This window comes from Neopsephotus bourkii, unplaced genomic scaffold (assembly GCF_033783945.1).
Source record: "Neopsephotus bourkii isolate Nb327-2 ecotype Australia unplaced genomic scaffold, CSIRO-AGI_Nbou_v1 NB_1810, whole genome shotgun sequence".
Classification (NCBI taxonomy): Eukaryota; Metazoa; Chordata; class Aves; order Psittaciformes; family Psittacidae; genus Neopsephotus; species Neopsephotus bourkii.
In genome coordinates this window covers 698900-722071 of record NW_026902283.1, presented here as the reverse complement: position 1 = coordinate 722071, position 23172 = coordinate 698900, and the positions used below count along the sequence as shown (strand labels likewise).

Here is a 23172-nt window from a genome sequence, read left to right as displayed (position 1 = left end):
GCCGCGCTTGGCTTGGCTGGCGGCCGCAGCTGGAGGAGGTCTGAGGCTACTTCAACCAAACTTTCCTGAGCCCTCCCTGCTCTGTCTGCCTCCTCTCTCCTCCTCTACCCACCCCATTCTCCCCCCTCCCCGCTCTGTCTCCCGCTCCCCCCTCTCCCCCCGAAACTCAGATGATATTCACATGGTATTTTGCACAGAGGAGGCTGCTCAAGAGGAGGGCACCCACCCCCACCCCAATATAAGCCTGTTTTCCTTCCTTTCTTACCCCCCCCCTTTTTTTTTGTTGGAAAGACAAAATGTGCAGGGTGATAGGTTGGGTGAATTGATGGCATCCTTCCTCCTGCCAAGCCAGCCCGTTTTCTAAAAAGCCCTTTTAGGAAGGAAGGCTAGAGAATCTTACTCAATTGGAGAATAGAGCCCTGATGGTTGCTTGCACAGAGGGGGAAAAGCAGAGAGGAATACGGGAACCGTCCTGTGCAATCCCTATTGTTTGAAACTTACTTTATATCAGAAATTGAAGATGAAAACGGTAAGGAAGATTTCACGATATTCAATGAAACTTTTTGCTTTTCTTGTGTCCTGCGATGGTGTGTGCAGGGCTTTAGGGAGTGGGGGGAGGTTTATATAGTATTAGGTGAGGTGCATTTGCAGTAATTTCAGAGAGAAGTCTTTGAGGATGGGCGAAGCGGGTGCAAGGATTTTCACCCGTAACGAGCAGTGATTTATGGAGAACGGTCTCAGTGCAACTTTTGTATATATATATATATATATATATATATATATATATAAAAATTTTTTTTACACACTTTTGATACTGAGCTGTTGGTAGAGGGGGCGGACGGGGGGACCCCAACCGAAAACCAAGCAACAGATGAATCCCAGAGGAGCCCCCAAGCCCTGAGGTCGACTCGCCGCCGCTACTCGGGTGTCTCCGCGCTCGGTCCCGCCGTCCGCTGCAGTGGTCAGACAAGTGCACGTTCCGTGCCGGGGCGCGGTGGGGGGGGGGGGGGGCAGCCGGGTGCCGGCGGGGATGCCGGACTCTCGCCGGGCTCGTCAGGAAGATGGGAGCGTGTGGTTTTGATTTACTTCGAGCCGCTTAGGATTTGCCAGACTTCCAACCCCGCGGAGGCGCGTTTGTCGGTGTGTGCCTGTCTGCTCCGCGGTCCGGGGCTCATAGGGACTTTGTCTGGTGGGAGGAGGTAAGTGGGCTTTCGCTCCGTGGCGATGTGTGTGCGGGTTTTGTCTTCGAGATTTTCTTTCATTGTTGTACAAGAGAGAGGAGGGAGGGAGGGAGCGTCAGACTCTTGTTTTTATTTGGGCTGCCGGTGCAACGCGTTTGGGCCAAACGCCAAGTGTCTGGGTCACACGCGTTTTATCCAAATAGATTCAGCGCTGCTGTCTGGAAATGGGCTGCTGAAAGTTAACTTTAGGATCAACTCCACCGCAGCAACCAGACTCTTCCCTTCAGCCTCCCTAGGGAGGAGGGATTTTTCTTTTTTTTTCCTTCTGGATTTTCTTTGAGGAATAATGTGTCTGGTGACCTCCAACTTAATACTAGTTTGTTTTTTTTATTTTTTTTTTTTACTTTCTGTGCGTGCAGACGCGTGTAGTACGAATCTGTATACGTGTTGGGCTGTGTGTGTAGCCGTGTATTTTTCCAGTTTGTCGACTTTTTTTGGGGGGGGGGGGGTGTGGGGTGTGTGTGTGTGCTTTCTTTGCATACCCTCTTCACTCCTCGACCGCGGGAGTCAGTGGGGCGGGGTGTGCCGTTCGCGACCCCATCGCCCCGGGGGCCAGCCGGCCGGCCCCTCTGCCGGACAAGACCTTCCCCGGGGGCTCGCACAGCGGCAGTTCTGTTCCTCACGCCTAGGTTTCTGGTTCATTCCCGGGGAGGCAGGATCTGTCCGTCCCCTTTGTACGTGTCCCCCTCCGCGCCGCCCCCCGGCCCCCGTCTCTTCTCACCGAGCTGTTCACGGCGCGGTCTACGCACCGCTGTTTTCGCCTAGGGAACTCCCGGGGGCACGGCTAATCCACGGCCTTTGAAGCCCTGCGCCTCTTTTCAGGGACAGCCCCGATACCTGTAATTGAATTTGTGTGATTGATGCCGCCCGCCGCCCGCCCCCCGCCCCGTCCCCTCCCGCCCTCCCTCATCATTTCCGTAGCAACCACTCGTACTGCCGGCGCGGCGGGACGGCCGGCCCTGGCCGCGCCTCCCCTCACCGCGGCGCTCCCCGCCGCCCGCCCGGGCTGGAGAGGGCAGGAAGGCGGCGGGCACCTCACCGCGACGGCGGTGAAAACGGGAGGTGGAGGCGTGGTGACCTCCCCGCCCTTCGCCCGCTGGGAGCGGGGCTATTTACCGCTCGCCGCTGGGTTCGACCCTTCTATTCCGCCTCGAAGCGTCACCCCCCGTTGGTTTCTACGATCCGGCGCGGTGGTGTCGCGTTATTTCGGCACTTCGCCTGCGACCGGGAGACCTCGGTGCTGCTGCCGCTGCTGCCGCCGCCGCGAAGCGCGCTGGAGCCTGACGGTTCTGTGGTGAGCGACCCGGTTGTGGAGACCTCGGAGCCATGGCAGACCCTACGGGTGTGTGGCACTCTAGGCACGTGTGGGGATGCTCTTGGGATCATGGTCTCCTGATAGCTTGCCTGTCCTAAAACTTGAGCTATTTCAGTTTAAGAGATGCTTTAGTGGCCCAAAGGTGCCTTTGGGTGGATGGAAGCTCCCCATGCAACCCAAAGGTGACTTGATCTGAGCAGTTTGGGAAGACGCCTCCCCATAGTCCACTCTCTGCCCCAGAGTTTCCTGGTATATGTTTATGCCCCTTTTTCTACTCGCTGAGTTTGAATGGGTAGGAAGTTCCTGGCACTGGTGACAGGACTGCCAGTCTTGTCACTGCCTCCACAGAAATGGCAGTGCCACACAGCTTTGTAATCAGCACCGTAGATTCCAAAAAACATACTTCTTTGTTCCTTGTGATTTATGGTTAGGCAGCATCTGCGGTTTTAGGTGATGGTTCAGGACATGGAGCCACACCTGCCCTGCCAGGTGAGTGAATGTGTAGTTCAGAGATGAGATGGAGGAAATGCTTCTTACTGTAACCTTGATGATGACTGAGTGTGCCATTTTGTCAACAATTAGAAGTGGAATACTGAATATGTGCTTACCTCAAACTTCATACTAGAAGTACTGTTTCTGGAGTTACCTGAGTGTTTCATTCTTCATGTCTGTGACTGCTCCTTGATTCAGAGCATTAGTGTAGCTATGTGTAGTCTGCCTGTATCACTGCTCAAGTTGGCTATAATACTTTTGGAAAGGAGGTTAAAAACTTTGTTAAAGTTTCCAGCAAGCCCAAAATTAAAGGAGTTTTTTCTTGTGAGAAGCTTGGAGTGCGGGACACCATTTCAGACAGACACCTGCAACAACAGTAGACGGAGGGTGACTGTTCGACACTGTTGACCAACACCCACCATGTGGGCATTGGGTGTCGGAATAATGGACACTGTAATTCACGTCTGGTATTCTGAGCTACCTGGCTCTTTAGGTACTACTGTTTTGGGAGATCTAATGTTAGAATAACTTATTATCAGCCTTTTAGGCAGAACATGAACTCTGTGTTACAATTTTTTTCGGTGAAGTAAAAGCTATGAGACAATGTTACTTCTATATATGACAGTAACCAGTCATTACTGGTCTGCAGTGTCCAGTTCTGGTGTCTGTGCATGGAAATTGATGCTAATGAATTGGAAAGGGTTCAGAAAATAACTGAAGAAGTATTTAGACATCTGGAAACTGGGTTGTACAGAGTGAGGTAAACCCAATACATTGAGCTGTGTATCAAGAAGTGTAGAGAGGTGCTTGTATCAGATTATAACTACCCATGCAAGGAGAAGAAAGCAGCTCATTAGCAGATGGGGTAAAGCAAGATTCAGTGATGGGAATTTGAAAGTGGACATTTGCAAATTAGGAGTAAGGTATGTTATTTAGTGTACTAATGTAGCTGAAGAGTATAGAGTTGATTATGTCTCTTCAAAGTTTGTAAGGTATTCGCAAAACTTTTTTGACAGCAAATACGTGAAAAATTAGAATGTGTGTGATGGATAGCTTCAGATACTGAAATGTGATCTTTGGTATTAGAATGTGCAGCATTTCCATTTAAGTGAATAAGAATTCTGCCTGCATAAGCAGAACCCAGGCCCAAGTAACAACAAAATACATGCTGCAGAAAGATCAGATAACTGTACTCTGGATTCTTTCCCAGGTTCGTCCTTTGTCAACCAGTATATATGGTATAGTTATTCACCGCTGAAATCAATGAGTGCACAGCATTGATTATACCTGGAACAAGTCTGAACACAGCATTTCAGCAACAAGAAACCTTAATTTTATGTATCTTTATGCCTATTTAGTATAAAGTCAATGTGTGCACCTTAAGCTGTGTAGCTCTGCTGCTCAAGGTTAATGGTAATTCATAATTTTTGTAAGATTTTGACCTTGGACGACGAGTAATAATGGTTGAATATTGTTTAAAAATAGTGCCTTGCCTGTTCACTGTAATGGCTTAGTGTTTCGTAATATAGATCTGCTTTAGTAAAAAGAATTTGCCTTAACTTATTTGAGTAATTTTCTTTCTTTCTTTCTTCCTTTCCTTTCCTTTTTTTTTTTTTTTTTTTTTCTTCAGGAAAGGAAATGGAACAAGCTCAATAACTGTCCAGTCTAATATCTTAAGAAATCTTACAAGTACTTATTCTGAATTGAGAAAATGACTGCAGATATAGAAGAAAGTACAGGTTGTTGGAAAAGGATACCTGTCAAAAGGTGGAATATCCAATAGTTAATTTGAAGTAATATAAAATAAATATACCTGACCTGTTATGGTGCGATTCTGGAGTGGAGTTAACTCTGTAGCACGTGGGTAGCTCCCTGAAGAGAAAAAAAAAAAAAAATAAAAAAGGTGCTTTCTGTTTTTTGGTTGTTTTTTTTTTTTTTTTTCTAAATTATGGAAATCTTTTGGAAGACGTGGACATCGATTTTGAGCCTAGTCATGGTTTCATCGGAATTTCACAGTGACAACAAGCTTTCATACAGTTCTCAAGGTAGGGTTCAACCTCTAGTTGATAAGAAGCATCTATTTTTGCATTGCATGTGGGTAGTATTTTCTAAGCCATGTTTATATAATTCATGAGATCATATGGGCTCTGCTCTTAGGTTTGGAATTCTCATGGAATTTTATATGCAGCAAATCTGATTAAATCTTTAATTTTAATTTCTCTCTACTTTTAACTGTAGGAAAGCTTTGCAAATTAAATCCAGTAAAATGTTGTCCTTGATAGTAGTTTGGAGACTTGCCATATTTTTAAAGTATTAAGTAAGGATCTAGTCTTACACTGATCCATTAGCATTTGTAATTTTTTAATAAAATGAAGGGCTGTTTAAGTGTTTTTACATGTTTTTAGGTTAGAATTTAGCCCCAGATATTTATGTATTTTGGGTAAATAGGAAAAGATACTTAGTTAAGAACTCGTGTATTTCCAGTGATATCAAATAAATAGGAAACGGAACACATTTTCTTGACTTAAAAAAAAATAATATTTTATTTAGTAAAATGCTGCATCTTGCATTTAAAAGAATGACAAAAATCACTTTTACTCATGAGGATGATAAGATTTAACCAAGTATGGTTTATGCTTTTGATACCACTGTTATATTTTCTTCTCTTCTATGCCCACTCCTTGGACTGTCTTACCTTGTGATTACAAAGAGGAATTCCTGTCTTACCTTGAACATTACCAACTAACAGTCCCAATAAGGGTTGATCAGAATGGAGCCTTCCTCAGCTTTACTGTGAAAAATGATAAACCCTCAAGAAGGAGGAGGAGTACAGACCCTTATGACCAAGAACTGGCAGCATCTAAATTATTTTTTAAACTTTCTGCCTATGGGAAGCACTTTCATTTAAACCTGACTCTCAACACAGATTTGGTGTCCAGACATTTTACAGTAGAATACTGGGGGAAAGATGGACCGCAATGGAAGCATGATTTTTTAGACCACTGTTACTACACAGGATATTTGCAAGACCAACACAGTACAACTAAAGTGGCCTTAAGCAACTGCAATGGTCTGGTAAGTGCACATTAGATGTTCTATATAACAGCGTGTTTGTCCCTTTCAAGTTACAGAAGAACAACTTAATTGGCATATCTTTCAGTTTTCCGAGTCACTGCAAGAAGCAGACAGACAGAAGGATGCAGAAATCCTCTAAAACCTTACCTGGGTCCTGGGGAAAAGTAGCCATCAGTTTTTCAAGCTTAATTTTAAGTACTAAGACCCAGTTCTGTAGGCCTTTAACAGGCAATGTTTTCAGTGTTTACAGTGTCTGCACTAGGGCTGTGAGGTAAGGCCTTGTGCTGGGATCCTTACAGGTTATAAAAGTGTTGCAAGATCAAAGGATGGGAAGGAGGAAATAGTGGATCCTTTAGGATGCCAAATCTCTCTGCAAAGACATCGACTGAACTAAACACCAGCTTGTTGTCTTTGAGAATCTGGATTTGGAAACCTAAAGTAAATAACAGAGTAGAGAGATTGCTTGCGGTGGAAATTGTCATTGCTATAAATTCAGGGAGTAAAGAACAAAGTAGGTACTTTGCAAGTACCAGCATCGGAAAGTAATTATTTACCTTCTTTAGAAATACTTTGTTTACAAATTGTAAACAGTTGTATTTAAAACTAGGACTAGAAATTCTCATCTCTTTCATTCTTGTTTTACTGTTCATCTCTTGATCATGGGGTCTTGCAGGGAGTAAAGCTGCTTTTATTCCCAACATAAATTAGAAATCAAATGCAAAAAACTTTTAAACCAGACTATTGGGTAACAAAATACTAAAATAGAAGAACATGACTAAGAAATACTAAATCAAGAGCCAGTAATTTCTCTAGTAAAAATGAATGTATGTATGACAGTTATTCATTTTGTTTTAATTATAGTAGAGCACTGGTCAATCCTTTCATTAGGAATAGGCAGATCTAAGTAATTGCTAAGGAAAAAAATAAAGATTTCATAGACTTGCTGTGCTAATTCCTGTTTATCCTTGGAAATGCTGTTGGGTAGTGTATCTTGTTATGTTATTTACAAATAAAAGCCAGCTGCTTCAAACGTAGGTAGGTAGTGTTACATCCAGCTATTTGTGGTATCCCTGATTCAGTCCAGGTTAGCATTTGGAGTACTCTTGAGGAAAAAGGATTTAATGGGGATTTCCAGGGTTAAGTGAACGCTTTCTGAGAAATGTAGTTAAAATGATATTACACTAAGTGTGGTATGAGAGTTTAGTTAATGCAGATACGCAGGTCTAAAATCAGTGCAATTTCACTTTGGTTTTGCAGTTCACATATAACTCTTGTTGTCACAGTTATTTAAGCTCTTAAAGTAATAGATTCAGTCATTTTGCTTTGGGGCTTATTGCAGCTAAATGCACTATGGAGACCAAATCCTTGCTTTCAGGACTTGCTTCTTACATAGATGCATGCAGCATCTTTTAATCTCCAGAGTTTCTGCCTGCTGAGGCAGAGTGGTTGGCTCCCTTGTAGCCTGAAGTCATGCACCTGCCTTCTTGCTTCCCTTTCAGTTCCTCTCTGACACTGGCTGGGGAGTGAGCCAAGAACACCTGCAGAGGGGTGCAATGGTAGGCTTGACTCACTGTCATCCCCTACTGTATAGAAACACCTCTGTCACCCAGTGTTGTCAGGGCCTTCTAGGTAACTGAGTATGGGAGTTACCGCTCCATTCAGATAAATCCATTACTGTTATTTTAAAACAATGATTCCCACTGAGAAATATCTTGTTATAGAGCTGCAGGTTAGAACATGTTTAATAAAACAATTAGCAGTAAATATTGGAGACAATATTACTTGTTTTAGAATTGGTGATAGTTCAGAATATGTCATACTTCAGGCATTTGTTGTATTTCCCAGACTGATTATTGGTCTGCAAGAAACTGCCAGTCTCATTCTGTATAGTCCTTGAATGACATCTGTCTCAAAGCAAGCAATTTTAAGTTTAAAACATGGAGGAATGTTTAACAGTGAGTGAGTGTTGCTCACAAGCACAATTTAAGCATTCCATTCCTGTTGTCTTGTTAGACTTCAGGATTGCCAAATGCGTCAGATTTCTTCCCCACAGTCAATGTTTTGTGTTATCTCTGTTTAGGTATTCAGGGTGGTCAGGTGAGACCATGTTCTAATTAATGTAAATAGTATGACTTTGAAGAATACTTGTATCTGAGGTGAGTTCTAGTGCAAGGAGGGCTTTCTGTCAGTAGAGTTATAATTAAAGTGATGAGCAGTCATTTCACTTCACTGTCTTTGTTTTCTGCTTCAGCCTCTCCCTCTATATTTCTCATTACCAAGTGCCCCAGAATTACAGGCTGCTACTTACTGAAGTTTCATTCCAGCAATTTCCATCTGCGGGGCCCTGATTGTGCTATAAATTGTCTGAAGTTCTGAGGAAAGCTCTATAATCCAGTGAGCAGTCATGTGAGGAAATTGAAGGTCTTGTCCGGCAGGCTTGCTGGCTTCTAAACTTGTATTTAGTGTATGTTACATTTGTGGATGGATTGCAGGTTTAGCCTTCTCATGAAAGAGCCTGCAATGAGCAGCATTTTGGGGCCTTTGCATGTTGGGTGCAAAGCAGCAAGCCTGAGGCATTGCTGAAGCTGAGTATGTCATCCTGAAGGAAAGGAGAGAAGAAATGGTATTAGACTGGCTGAAGAGAGAGCTTCATCTCAAGGGAGAGAAGGTTGTCTAATTCTGAGGATACCAAGTCTTAAAGAAGCAAAGCTTTGGAGCTCATAGTAGTGGAATTGACCAGAAATCAAACTTTTTTGCATTCTGACCCACCTCTGTCCTCTGCCTAGTGTCAAAGCTCTTAAGTGAGTGCTTAAACAAGTTTTCTGCAGTAGTGGCCATTCTCATTTTGAGCTAATAGTGACAGCTAGTAGTGGGAAACAGTTTAAAATGTGCAGAAAACAATGGTTACTAGGAAGGTGTATGAGAAGTTAAATCACATTTTGAGGTTACTGTGATTCCAAGGGTAATGGAAAAAGCTAGATATTTAAATGGCATGTGAAATTCTGTACACTAAATAACATTCATGGTGGGTAGCACAGATGTCTATCCAAACAGAAACGATAAAGCACAAGAAGTAGGATGTGGCTAAAAGCATGACCTTACTTGGTTAAAGGAGGAATTATTTTACTGGAAGATTTCACATTTGTTTCACGTTTTCTTAAATTTATTTATGTATAAATTACTCATATTCTTAAATTAGCATATTTGAGAGCTCATTCTACCATAAAGAAGTAATAGATTCATAGAATATGAGGTTGGAAACGACTTCAGAGATCATGTGAACAGGGATTAGAATCATATAATAATTAGGGTTGGAAAGGACCTTAAGATCATCTACTTCCAACCCCCCTGCCGTGGGCAGGGACACCTCACACTAAACCATGTCACCCAAGGCTCTGACCAACCTGGCCTTGAACACTGCCAGGGATGGAGCATTCACAACTTCTTTGTGCAGCCCATTCCACTGCCTCGCCACCCTTACAATAAAGAACTTCTTCCTTATATTCAATCTAAACTTTCCCTGTTTAAGTTTTAAGCTGTTATTCTGTGTTGTATAACTACAGTCCTTATGAAAAGTCCCTCCCCAGCATCTGTTCCAACTTCATCTCCTTTCATAGATTATAAATTGAATATAGTATGGAATTTTTGAGTCATATGTACAATAATTTATAAAAATTAGAAATTATGTTGAAATTTCTAGTCTTTGTAAAGATTTGGTGTTCTCGATCAGGGTAGTTGGAGCTCTCTGGTACTAGTATGTATTTGCAGTGTAGACATAGTATTCAGAAAATTATATATACTGTTGCTGTTTTAGTTTAAGGTATCTCGTTAGATTCCATGATATACTGTCTCAGGCCAGATTAGTGATTTATTATTATTAATCTTTTTTGTCTTCAAGAACACAGTAACCTAATGCAATCTTTTTCCTCAGCTGGCAGTGTATAGCCAGCTGTAGACATGCTGAACAACATAGACATGTTTTCAGATGTTTCCATTACTACTACTTCATATTAAAAACGGGTAAAGCATAAAGTCTAGAAATGTTTAAGGCATGGAGAAATTGTGAAACAGTAGTGCTGTCTGGAAAAGGCACACATTTACTTGTCCTTCATAATGCACTTTGCTTCTGCGACTGATGGACATCCCCCATCTGAAGAAAGTTAAGGCCCCATCTGGACAGCCTAACAGAAAAAAATTCCTTTTCACAAATTCAGGGGAACTCCATGTGGATTCACAGATTTGCCTAAGCATGTCAAACTGCTGGAACCAGACCTTATATATGTTAGCAGGAGTTGGCAGACTATAGTGGGATTGGATAACACAGGACCTCAAACAATCTGTTTTAGATAATAATCTTGGGAATGTTACTTGTAGTAACTTGGGGCATTCAGCTTGTTTCTTAAATTCATGTTATTTTGTAAAAACCTTTTGCTGGTCATTCTTCTGTTTTAATGGTATTTCCGATGTTTTGGAGCAGAAGTTTAATTTACAAACTGTCCAAAACTAATACAAAACTAAAAAAGAAAAAATCCTTTTAATGCTCTAAAAGGGCATTATTTCAGTCATCTGTTTCAACTGAAATTGTATTCTGCTCTAAGAGTTTATAAGCCAAAAATGGTGTTTAGAATGTTGGTTTGGATATAATAGCATAATTCCCACTATTAATCAGGCATTGCTGAATGCATATACAATTGAAGTATCTCTAGCCACATGAATTTTCTAAATTTCTAGTTAGAATAAATGCTGGTTGTCACTGACATAGGTACTTTTTATGTACAGGATTAAGAGTGCTTCTTAAAAATTAGTTGCTGCAGTCCAACAAGACCACTTGCATCAGGTTAATACTGGAAGAAGGTTTTTGTTTGCAAGCAAAATTAGTACTTTTGGTACATGTATACCATTTTAAACCTGGTTTATGTGAAGGGCATATGCAGAGCAAGCATTTCCAATATTTACCAAATTGTTTGGCTAGCTGCAGCAACTGTCTTCATACTTATTCAGAATACCTGGTGGTAGGTATAAAGGAAAATTTATTTGCTCTTTGAGCTAAATGTTATTAAAATCACAAACCACCATAGTGCTTGGGCAGATGAGATCAGATGGCAACTAGGCATAGGGAAAATCAGTGATGCTCTTCTAACCTTTTTCATGACCGGTACCTGAATGAAGGATCATAGTTTGCAGACATTAATAATAGTTTTTTGCGTATTTGCTGTTGCAATCAAGTGTCATTTATGGCATCTGAATTGCCTCCTGCTGAGGTCATCTCGCTGCTTAAAACTATCAGTTTCTGATACAAATCTCATTCATGCTTAGACTTGTTAACCTTGCTGGACTTGAATACAGACATGAAGGATGTAGGCTTCGGAGTAGTCAGCTTTAGTTTCAGACCTGCTCTGTTGCAGAGACACAGCCACAGGTTGGATGGTACCTCTGGCCTCTCAGGCCTGCCGTAAAGCAGATAGCCTGATGGTGTTGGCCAGAACCGCTCTGCGGGACTCTTTTCCTATGGGAACATAACGGAGCTTATAATGGCTCAGGATTAGCTTGGACCCAGATGTCTGACATCCAGACTGGATGCAGTCCAGACTGTCAAGGTTCTTTCTGCACATCTGGCAAACCCAGCTACAATTTGGTTTATATTTTCAGTACTATTTAAGCAGCAGTGTGCTAGTAAGTGATTTATTTTCTAGTAAAATGTAAGACTTTAAGTAACAAAAAGATATTGTGAGAGGAATTTGATACTAGCATCTTCCAGATTAATATAGATGCTGATGTTACCTGCTTGAGAAAATAATTGAGTTCATAATGAAAAATGCCACTGAAGAGGAATAATTACTGTTACAGTCACTATACATAGTCTGTACAAGGAATGTGTAATTGAAAGCTGCAGTGTGTTCATACACGTATTTTCGAAACTGGTAATAGGGTTATATTTGGAAAACACTGTTCTTTCTGATGTGTTATACAGTGTTCTTTGTTTAAGTTCTGTGTTGTTACTGAAACCCGTTTATTCCTGGAGTGAAGAACAGGAGGCATTTGATGTACAAAACAGCAGCAGGAACAAGAGCTTTGACTACAAGTACGCTGGCAAGCCCTCTTCTTGGAAGCAGGTTTAGGATATTGAGAGCAGATAATGTAGCAAGTGGTCTTACTGCTGATCACAGGAGTCTCATTGGAGGCAAAAAGATAAGCCCTTTAAAAAAGGTTCATGCATAGTACTTTACGGATCAAAGGTGTGGTAGAAATTTGTGATTCATCAAACCAGGGTGTGAATGCAGAAGTTCCTCCTTCCACTGTTCTACCTGATGAGTAGCTCTTGCATTGTAGAAAGTTCATACGTTCAGAATTTTCTAGATATAGGTACGAGAACTTTTTATTCAACAGATGTGGGTGTAGAAGTCTGTCAGTGGTTATTCCACAGTCTTTCTATATCCACAAGGATCTCCAAACTGGATTTTTTGCTGAAGTTCTGTTTTAATTGCTGAAGTTTCAGGAAATTGCATAGTTGGCCTAAAATCTCCTCTTTCTTCCATAAACCACTTCCTGTTTGGAAGAAGCTAAGTTCACAAATGTGGAAGTTATGAGAATAGAGTATCTACTATTCTGAACTGCAGTATGAGGAAAAAAATCTTCATTTGTTATGGAGAATGAGGTCTAGTGCACAGTCTGCAGCAACTTGGATTTGCCAGATTTGTGGCAAGACTTTTAAAGGAATAAGTGCTTTTTAGACAGTGTATCCCAGGTTAGTATTAATAAATTTGGTTTTAATAACTAGCTTGTTTTAGGAATTAAACATCTGGATGTAAAATGCTGAATGGTTTCCCTGAATATATGTTCTAAAATTAATCCTTTGTGCGGTTTTGCTTTGATGCAGTATGTGGCTTTAAGCGTTGACCAGTGTGGCATCATAGAGGGAAATTGGCCTTGCTGCTTGAGCAAGGCCATTTTGGCTTGGCATTTTAATTGATATGAATTGTAGTTCTGGAACATCTCTGAATAAATTTTTTGTCGTTTACCAAGAATATCCCTTGCTTTTTTACCGCATCCACTAAAAATGATGGGAAAGAACTGCAGAAATCGGGCAATTATATTTTTATTATCTGATTGTGTTGCTTATAGGTGCTTACTTTTGTTCCCACTAAAATCAGTGAGAATGCATTGATTTCTGTGTTGGCTTGTAGTTGCAGATTTCTTCAGAGATAGATGATTGTCAAATGTTTTTTGAAGTTAAGCTTTCAGTAGGAGTTTTATACTGTCTTTTTCAAGTGTTTATTTTCTTATTTTCTTTCAGCATGGAGTGATTGCTACAGAAGATGAAGAGTATTTTATTGAGCCTTTAAGGAATATAACAGAAGATTCTAGTAACTTTAATTATGAGAATGGTCATCCTCATATTATATACAAAAAATCTAGCATGCACCAGCAGCATCTCTATGATCACAGTCGTTGTGGAGTCTCAGGTAAATTAATATTAGTGTCATGCATTTAAATAATTATAACTTAAAATGCATTTTAAAATCTTGTTTGGTTTACATGTAAGACACAGCGGAGAATGTAGCAATGGGAATCCTCCTTTTGGGTGATGCAATGTGCCCTGCTGAAAAGTGAGTGTGCCTTTTTTTTTTTTTTTTTTTTTTTCAGATTCAGATCTAGAGTAGAGTGTCTTTCGAAAACTGAGATAGTGGAAAAAGCCTTGTTTTACGCCTGTGTTGTGTGCTATGGTAGTAATGAGCAGTGCACAGGCTTCCTCAAAATGTGCTGTAAATACATTTTGTTCCACAACTAGAAAGCGTAATTGATTGACTGTATGTTACAGCTGAATGTTTAATAAGTGTTCTGTCTCATTTGAGAAAACTGGACATGGAATAAATGTGTTAGTATTATGATGAGTAATACATGAGAACTTTAGTTTTTATGGAGGCTTATGGTGTTTTGATACTGGCTTTTGGTTCAGTGGGTTAGCATTATTCCATAATAGTCAGGTATCCCATTTACAGGTGTCTTGTAGGAAGGATCGTAAAGTTTTGACTGAGAAATGTTTTCGTTGTGAAGCAGTTTTAACTTCAACAAATACACGTTTCATGTACTCTTTGACACAGTTTTCACTTGATTAAAGTGAAGCTGAATGCTAATTTCTTGAAGGCAGCATGGAGTAAATCTGACAAGTTATTTTAGAGCATTAAAATAATGGGTTTTTTTTAATTACACAAAAATGTTCTAACCTTGTAATTTATTTTTATTTCGAAAATAGTTTGTTCTTAGATCAGTCCTGGGCAGTTGTATTCCATGAGATTCAGCACACAGTGTAGGCTGACAAATACTAATTTTACAATAAAATAGTATCACTGTCCATTTATGTAACTTACTTCAGCTTCTTTTGGAGGTTGTAACTTTTAATAGCACCAGTTGACTAAGCTTACAGTCTACAAAGGTCCATGCTTGGGAGACAGTTTTTTCCTGAGTGTTCCAGTTAATTGTGTTTAGGGAATGTCAGATTTTATATAGGTAACTTTTGTTTTAGTTTGGAAGCATTATTCCATCTACTTCTTCTGATATTGCACAACTAGTCTACTTGTTGCTACCTGCTAGTCAGTTGTAAAGTGAGAGTACTAAAGTATGTTCATATTGTAGGGAAAGCTGTCACTTAAGACTCTTGAAATAAGTGGTGGGATTATGAAACATAGGATGATGTAATTTTTAGCATTATTTCTCTAGCAAAAGAAAGGCTGTTTGCATCTGTGAGATGTCATCTTCAAGATCAGTGCTTAGGAAGTCATTTTACCTCAAGTGATGATGAAGTGCTGTCAGCTGGTTTAGTCAGGTTGCATTCAGTCATTCTGGTGCTTGTTCCATCTGTTGTATGGATCATAGGTTGATTGGAGCTATACATCTTGTGTGCATTTTTTTGAACTGTACAGAAAGCTTTAGCATTTAGTCCTTTGCCTATTTGATGCTGCCTTTTTTCTTGGAAGCTTCTGTGCATTTCCTGAGGTTTTGTATATGTCACATCCTGAATTACTTAATTATTTAAATACTGAAGCACTGCTTTTTACAACACTGGGCCTAATATCATGCTTGGTCATCTCAGTTATTCCGTTACCTTTTGTTCCTGTATCCTACTTTCAGTCCATGAAAATTTCTGAAAAAATTTGCTCTTTCCAAAACGACAAGGTTTTATTTTCCAGATGATGTGTTATATTAATGTTCTTCTCATGGGTACCAAAACCTTTTCAACTTGTTTTCTGAGCACTGTTGCAGCTTTATCCCGAAGTGACATTGCATCCAAAGTATCCCTAAAATATCCAAAAAGTAAAATCAAATCTTAATTTTCAGTTTCACAGCTTTCAGACTGTAGGACCCAAGCCAGGTTTACAGTAGTCTTCAGCACGTATGAGTGGTTTTGAAAGTTCTGAGCAGTCCAATTTTGTGTTTTTAAAATGCAGTTGTAGCAAACATCTAGCTGCCCTCCAGCAGTACATAGTTTATTTTTGCTTAAGTGAGATGAAAATCTTTAGGCAATTAAAACAACTTCAAATTTCCTGCAATAGACATGAAAACTAGGAAAAAGCTTAGTATCCATTATAGAAGCCTTAACAAGGCTTTAATACCTGATGCGTTTTTTTAGAATAGGTTGTACCTGCAGAATAAATTATACTTGCAGAATAAGGACAATTTTGTTACCAGTATTTTTTTCAACTACTAGGTGTATTTTGATTTTTTTTTTATTTTTCTAAAATATGCACCTTTTTAAAGGCAACACTGTGTCCTCAGAAATTACAAAACACTGTAACACTGGGAATGCTGAAGCTTTGTATTCCTGGGTTTGACCTGAACATATGTTCTTTGATGTGTAGTTACTGCTCTTTGAAAATAGCATGCTTGGTTGAATTGCAGAAAGCATTGCTTTTTCATGGAAGGTACATTTTAACTCATCCTTAGCTGAATCTGTTTTAGTAGAGGTAAGGCTGCATCACAGAGGTTGCTCACTTGAGTAGTACAGTTCAAACAATTATAAATGTATGTTAACATTCTCATGTTCATCCATAGCTAGCAAGAATTCCTCAGATATTTTGAAACCCTACTTAGATAAAAGCAGACTAATAATATACTTTAATAAAATTAAGGTTTAGATCTATGTGGGTCTTCGTGGAAAAGGGATATTTAATACACACAAAAATGCCAGTTTTGCAGGGAAGGGTGGATTCAATTTTGTCCTGATGACAGGAATTCAAATGCACAGTAAGTTTGTAGTGTTTGTTTTGGATTTTTAATAATCAGTCTCTTGCATGCAAGAAGCATTTTTTCTGTATATATATATATATGTGAAACAAGTACAAGAATCAACATGTTTGAATTAAAATGAGTATTAAAAATAACTGTAGCAATTATCCCACATCAGGCCATTTTAAACTTCCCATTATAGTTAACTCACAAGGTAGATAAAATATAGCCTGATATCTTTCTGAAGAGAAAATGATTTGGCCTGAAAACTATTAGCTAAGCATAATTGCCTAATAATTGCAGAATTTCACAGGAGAGAAAAAGATTTCTTTTTTAGTGTCTTATCAGCGTGTTTAATTCCTTAGTATGTTTTGATACTTTTTTTTACCTTGATCTTGAGTTTTTGTTTTCCAGTATGGTGGGTTTTTTTTGCCTTTTTTTTTTCCAAATGTTACAGCTGTCTTGTTCTTAGCCTTAAAATTCTGAAGTGTGCTTGTGCTTAATTACAACTAATCTTTAGTATTAACGTAGAGATGTAGAATCAGATCCTTTAGAAGATTGATAATTTAGTATACTAAGTCAAGTTAAGGAGAGTTGAGAACATTAGAACTCAAAGTTGGTTTTCTATTACCTAAAGTATTTAACAGTAAAAAAAAAAGTAATTAATTTAGCTTTGCCTCAAGAAATATTTCTTTAGAAGCTTGAAGATTGAAGTCTCAATGTAAACGACCTGCATTTGAATGAGTTTTACTAGAGACCCCTCTGAAGTGTCTAATTATTTTGGTTCCTAGAAGACCTGACAAGAAGTGGTAAACCATGGTGGATGAGTGATGCATCTGCTTTTCCAACTTCACTTCCAGTCAACGACACATTAAGTAGTCATAGTCGACAGAAGAGATCAGTAAGCCTTGAACGGTTTGTGGAAACGCTGGTAGTAGCAGACAAAATGATGGTGGGATACCATGGTCGCAAAGATATTGAACACTACATTTTGAGTGTAATGAATATTGTAAGTTTCATCCCGCTGTGTGTTTGTATGAATAGGCATGTACTGAAATGATAAAGCAACTGCAGGGTATTTATGTATTGGCATGAATAATTCTTTCAAATATATCAACTTTCAGGAATTAATAGTTAAATATGGCAAATGTTAGCGGTGTGGGAAAAATGCAGTACTGTTTCTGTCAAGAAGTACACTGATAATTTTTAAATTATTGTCTTCAATTTTAAATTAATATGATTACATCTAGATTATACATTTATATTCTGTTTAAGTCAAAAGTCCAGGTGATCTTTGTGCTGGATGAATTATGAAACAAGGTATAAACAGTTTCGATTGAAAAGTGTAACCCAGTAAATTTGTTTCACTGAATTGTCATTTTTTGGTCCAAAATTAACTCTTATGCAGGTGATAATTAACATTATGAAATTACATTGAGTGAGTAAATAGGTTAATTTTCAACTGTTTGCGAAACAAGTAGTGTTTCTTGTCTGACTTTGTGCCTTTTCTTATTTTCTGGAGGTCAGGTTGCCAAACTTTATCGTGATTCCAGTCTAGGAAACGTTGTGAATATTATAGTGACACGTTTAATTGTCCTCACTGAAGATCAGGTAAGATATGTTCCATTAAGCTTTATATCCCTAAAATAAAAGTTACATTATTGTTTAATATAGATTTCACTTAATTATTTCTTGAAATGGCTGCATCTGAGTACAAAATCTATCTTGTAATCTTTCACTACTTTAATCAAGATGAAACAGTTCGAAGGGATATTTCTCATGTATCATCTCAGATATGTGTTCTACTTCCAGTGAATATTAATACACTTTTGGGGATGCCAGGGTTTTTTTTTTTTATTTTTGTTTTGATATTCTTTTTTTTTTTCTTCTTTTTGTATTGACATAGTCATTAAAATTGGAGCAGAAGGAATGACTCTTCAGTAATACACAGCTGAACGTGGGGTCATATTTTACAGAGATAAAATTTGGCAAGAAGAGTTTATTCCTAGAAACCACTGCTTCTAATTATAGTCCCATTTTAGTTTTCAAAAGGCTTAACAACTGACCTTAGTAATTTGTTTGGAACATTTCTGGTATGCATGTTGTATTGCAGCCAAACTTGGAGATAAACCACCATGCAGACAAGTCCCTCGATAGCTTCTGTAAGTGGCAGAAGTCCATTCTCTCTCACCAAAGTGATGGAAACACCATTCCAGAAAATGGGATTGCCCACCATGATAATGCGGTTCTTATTACTAGGTATGGTCATTAAAGTATTGTGTTTATTTTATTCTATTTTATTTCTCTAGCTTTCTTGTTCTTAGCACATATATATATATCTATAGGCTAGCTGTAAAATAATATAATTGGTAGGTGATCTTAAGATGAGGAAAACTAATAGATGGCTTGTCTTAACTATATCAGATTATAAAACTATAGATTAAGAGTTTGGAAAGTAACTTTCATTATTCATAATTGCCAATGCAGAATATTCCAGTAGAACAGATGGATCCTATTGAACATTTTATGCTTCCATAATTAAAAAGAATTCATAAGGTTATGGAGAACAAAACAGCATGGAATATGTTTTGTTAACCACATGTAATGCTTTTTGTAAGAATTTCAAGCCAGAGCCTCAACTGCTGTAACAATATTCCTGCTGAAAAACAGGTTCTTGCAGGTTCAGGTAATGTGAGAATCTGCTTTGTAACTGTTTTGATTTATAATGCTTAATTAAGATGAGAACTGACATTTTTAATAGGTAGTTGCAAAGCCTGCATATATCCCCATTTTTCTGCTTCTGTTCCACTGTTACTGTGATCAGTTCAGCAAAGTTTGCACTGTAATCTTGTAATCCTGATAAATGTGTTCCTGTTTGTCCTTCGCAGGTATGGGTAGGCAACTGTACTTTATTAGGATATCAGCTTACCATTGTTTAAGGATACTATTTATTCTTTTCTGTTTTGTTTAAATAGCAGCAGGTGCAGCAGTACATATTTGAATTAGCATCTTTTTAGAATAGTTTCTGCTTTCCAGGAAGGGCAGTGTGACCCTTTTGTGGAAACGTGTTCACCGCAGAAATTTTTAAATAGTGATTAAAATAATGGATCTTTTCTGGAATTTTGTGCAAAAGCTGTAAAAGTGGCTTTTTAATTATTTTTTTGGGGGGGAGGATGGGTGGGTTTTGTGGTTTTGCTTTGAAAAAAGGAAAATAAAGGTAATTAATTTTGAGAGGAACAAAAAGGTAATTAATCACTTGTATGCATTTTTGCATGCATATTTCAAATACAGTTGTTATATATGGTCATTAATACTACATAGTACCAGTTAAAATAATGAAATGCCAGAGTGATATAGAGAGATGTTACAGTCCAAGAATTTTTAGAAAATAATATTAAAGTCCCTAGTAGAAACAAATAGAATGAAATTCAAAATAAAATACGGTTCTATTCAAAGATCTTGGTTTTTCAGAAAGACCTTCATTTATGCTTCATTTTTGCATACAAGGAATTCCTTCACTAGGGCTGCTCACACGTGAAATTAAATACTTCTTTACAGCTGTGCTACATGCACATCAAGCTCTCACTGTTATAATTTAGGCAATTAGTGAAAAAGTGTAATCCATAGGTGGTATGTTGGCATATGGCAGTTGAAGCCCCCCAATATAAATGTGCAAGCTGTGTTGGCAGCACTATATTTTACTGTTATGGCTGAATAACCTGACGTTTTGTTAGTGTTATTCTGCCACTGCAAAGCACAGTTGTTTATTTTCTTTCACTGTTGTGCTTTAATACGTTTTATTACTGTATATTCTGTACTGGCTTCCCTATTCTGGTAGGATGTTCCCAGTGTAGTTATAAACAGTTCAGTGTTCTAGACAAAGGCTTAAGTCAATGCTAACTTGCAGGCCTTAAACTGCAAAAGGAGCAAGTTTTCAGAGAATATGAATAATACCATTGAAAATTAAGATTTTTTTTTTTCCTTCAGCAAGAAGTAGTAAATATTAAGGACTTATTTTATTCTTCTGTATTTCTAGTAATCATTTAAGTATGCTGCAGTTTCTTTAGGACTTGTATAAGGCCTTGGACAGCATGGTGTAGTGTGAGGTGTCCCTGCCCAAATGATGGCAGGGATGATCTTAAGGTCCTCTCCAGCCCAAACCATTCTGTGATTCTGTGCTATCTTTTAAAAAGGACATAATTATAGAGGACGTATCTATTATAAAGATAAGTTCAAAGTTTACTTGTAAGAACTTTACACTTCTAAGTATTTACCTATATATGAAGTCAATAAAATGCCTTAGTGTAGTATCTGCAGGCTAATAATACTACCTTTATAAAGCATCACTGCATATTTAAGTTTAGTTATATATGCTTTCACAATAGAGTGCTTGCATTCATTTATGTACTATAATAATTGTAATGTCTAATAATAATTCGAAAGGCTAAACTAATCAGTTTGAATCAGTCAGTCAGGCTTTTATTGAACCTGCTAGCTATCCTGGCTCTTCCTAACAAAATATATCAGCATATGTGAAGAATAGATTTTCTTTTTTTTTTTTTTTAATAATTATAAATGAATTACTGAAGTGTTAACATGCTTGTTTTCTTTCTGTTTTTGATGTCTCACTGGATGAACCAGAGTTAATGCATTATATGTGAAAAAGAAGGGTGTAGCTACAGTGCTTTAAACTTCCAGCATGTTGGAGCGGTCTTCGGTAACCTCTTCTTGAAGGAATTTGAACCTATACTACCAAATATTAAGTTATTTCTTAGCCACTGTAATATTTTTTTTAAAGCAGTTTCCTGTATCAGTCCCACTGCTGCTCTATGATGTGTGGGGTAATTATATTTTCATTGAATTTGACACCGAAACCATTTTTGATCATTGTGGGTATTAGGGGAAAGTAAAAAAGTTTCAGTTCAACACTATGAGTAGTTCTGTGTTGATTAAAGCCATGTTTTTCGGGAAGTAATGGATAAGCAGACAAACTTCTGTACCCTAAACTAGTTGTATGCTAAAACTGAGTGGCCTCCCTGACATGGAGGTGTGCCAAGTTAATCTACTAAGTCCTGTGGAGACATTGGTATGCCTGCTAAGCTACTGGGCTTTGGACAAGAGCCTGCCTGTGTTCAGAGTGCCTGGTGTATGGGTTTCTCTGTTGTGGCCCTGCAGGCACCCTGCAGAGCGCTTATTTTACTAAGCCTGTAGGAGATTGCAGAAAAACTCTTTGCTGATAAAAATAATTAAGGCAGGTAAGAGAGCGGTCCAAGTAAGAGCCCTATTCCCAGTCAGAAGAGCAAAATTGTGGTGATGGAAATAGGGAATTACTTTGACACATGGTAACAAAAATAATGTTGATACTCAACTCACAGTGGTGAGCATTGTGACTGGTTTAGCTACTTTAATATTGCTAGACTTATGCTGAAGGCATAAAAATTGTAATTAGCAGAAACATTTCCTTGTACTGTTGTCAGCAGAAGCATCTTCCTTTGGTTTCACTGGGCAGGTTCTGATAATGCAAACCCAAGGGTAGGTAATAGGCCTGATACAGAGGGCTTATTAAAGAGTCTTGGGATATTTGGTGGTTTTGTGTAAAAAAAACCAAAACACCACAACAAAAAAACACCACCAACCCCCCCCCCGCAAAAAAAGGCCAAAAAAACCCCACCAGGTACCACGACACTGATAATACTTTTATGTGTGTTGCTGTGCCTCCTTTTATTCATTTATGGAACTTCTGTTTGTATTTTCTGAGTCTCAAGCGCTTAATGTTATTTCAAGATAAAGCTGTGACTGAATTAATGTTCTAAAACAATGAGACTTTATTTTTTTTAGTTTAGTGCTTGCTCTGTGAAATTTCACTTAGAGTTTTTCTGTTTGAGACTATATTTAAGTCTCAGATTTTAATATTTTATCCTGTACTTGTCTAAATTGAGTTCTTGGGGGCAGGTGAAAATAAAATACTAAGCATACAGGTTTTCATTATGAAGTTGATTAATATTGTAATAGTGATAAGAGTGTCTTCTTTTTTCCATGAAGTGACTTCTTCAAGTGGATCCTTAAAATTCTTTCATATTACAAATTAATAAAAGTAGGATTAAGAATTTTGATGATTCTCTTATCTCAATCTTTTTGTAGACAGAAAGTAGTCTTTGCTTTTGGTTCCTGTATTCCTGTATCAGTTATGTGATAATCTCAGGTGAGAGTCTCAGATTTTTTGTTTTAACTCAGTGTAAGTTTTGAGATTCTCTGTATATTCTTCCTTGTGAATCCCACATCCAGTTTATGTCCTTGTTTGCTTAACCTTTATTGGTAGACTACTTCCCTATTTTTGTTTCTTCAGAAACTCCTTAAGAAATAGTCTTCATAGTTCACCTTAAAAATACAGAACTTCAGATGTCACAACGTACACTATGGTATCAATACTTACTTTTGAAGCTTCACTTCCATTTCGGTCAGTTGTTTCCTTCTCTTGATCTTATGAATCATAAAATAGGAATTACAGAATTCCTCAGCAGTACTGGTTAATTTGGAAGCATATACACTATGAACAAAACTATTCCTTGCCCTGTGCACCCACACAGAGTGGTAAGGGCCTGAGGGTTACATTCTAGTTTTTACTCTGTATCAGGGGTGGAGAAAATGAGAAAATAATAAAAAAAAAAAAGAAAAGCCACCCCCCGCCCCTTTTTTTTTTCCTTTTCGTTTTACACCCTAAGAGCTCTCTAGTGCTATATTTTTTTATAGCTCCAGAATTTTGATTTTTTTTACAGGCTTTGCAGTAGCAGTCTTTTCCTGCTGGGAGGGAAGATCCAGAGCTAT

The 23172-nt window shown here is 38.4% G+C and overlaps 1 protein-coding gene across 3 annotated transcripts in view; it reads left to right on the top strand.

Moving 5' to 3' along the window:
- Window positions 1–510: 510 nt before the first annotated feature.
- The window catches only part of ADAMTS6 (ADAM metallopeptidase with thrombospondin type 1 motif 6), a 149332-nt gene continuing 126670 nt past the window's right edge, over window positions 511–23172 (top strand). The window contains exons 1-7 of one of the 3 annotated variants that reach the window (XM_061342659.1): window positions 511–529; window positions 4679–5093; window positions 5759–6123; window positions 13418–13586; window positions 17142–17356; window positions 17875–17958; window positions 18461–18606. In XM_061342659.1, the coding sequence (XP_061198643.1) occupies window positions 4997–5093; window positions 5759–6123; window positions 13418–13586; window positions 17142–17356; window positions 17875–17958; window positions 18461–18606 (1076 nt within the window). In that variant the 5' untranslated portion in view covers window positions 511–529; window positions 4679–4996. Of the gene's footprint in view, window positions 530–801; window positions 1200–4678; window positions 5094–5758; window positions 6124–13417; window positions 13587–17138; window positions 17357–17874; window positions 17959–18460; window positions 18607–23172 lie in introns of those variants that run through there. The other 2 variants (XM_061342657.1, XM_061342658.1) reach the window with 2 other exon arrangements.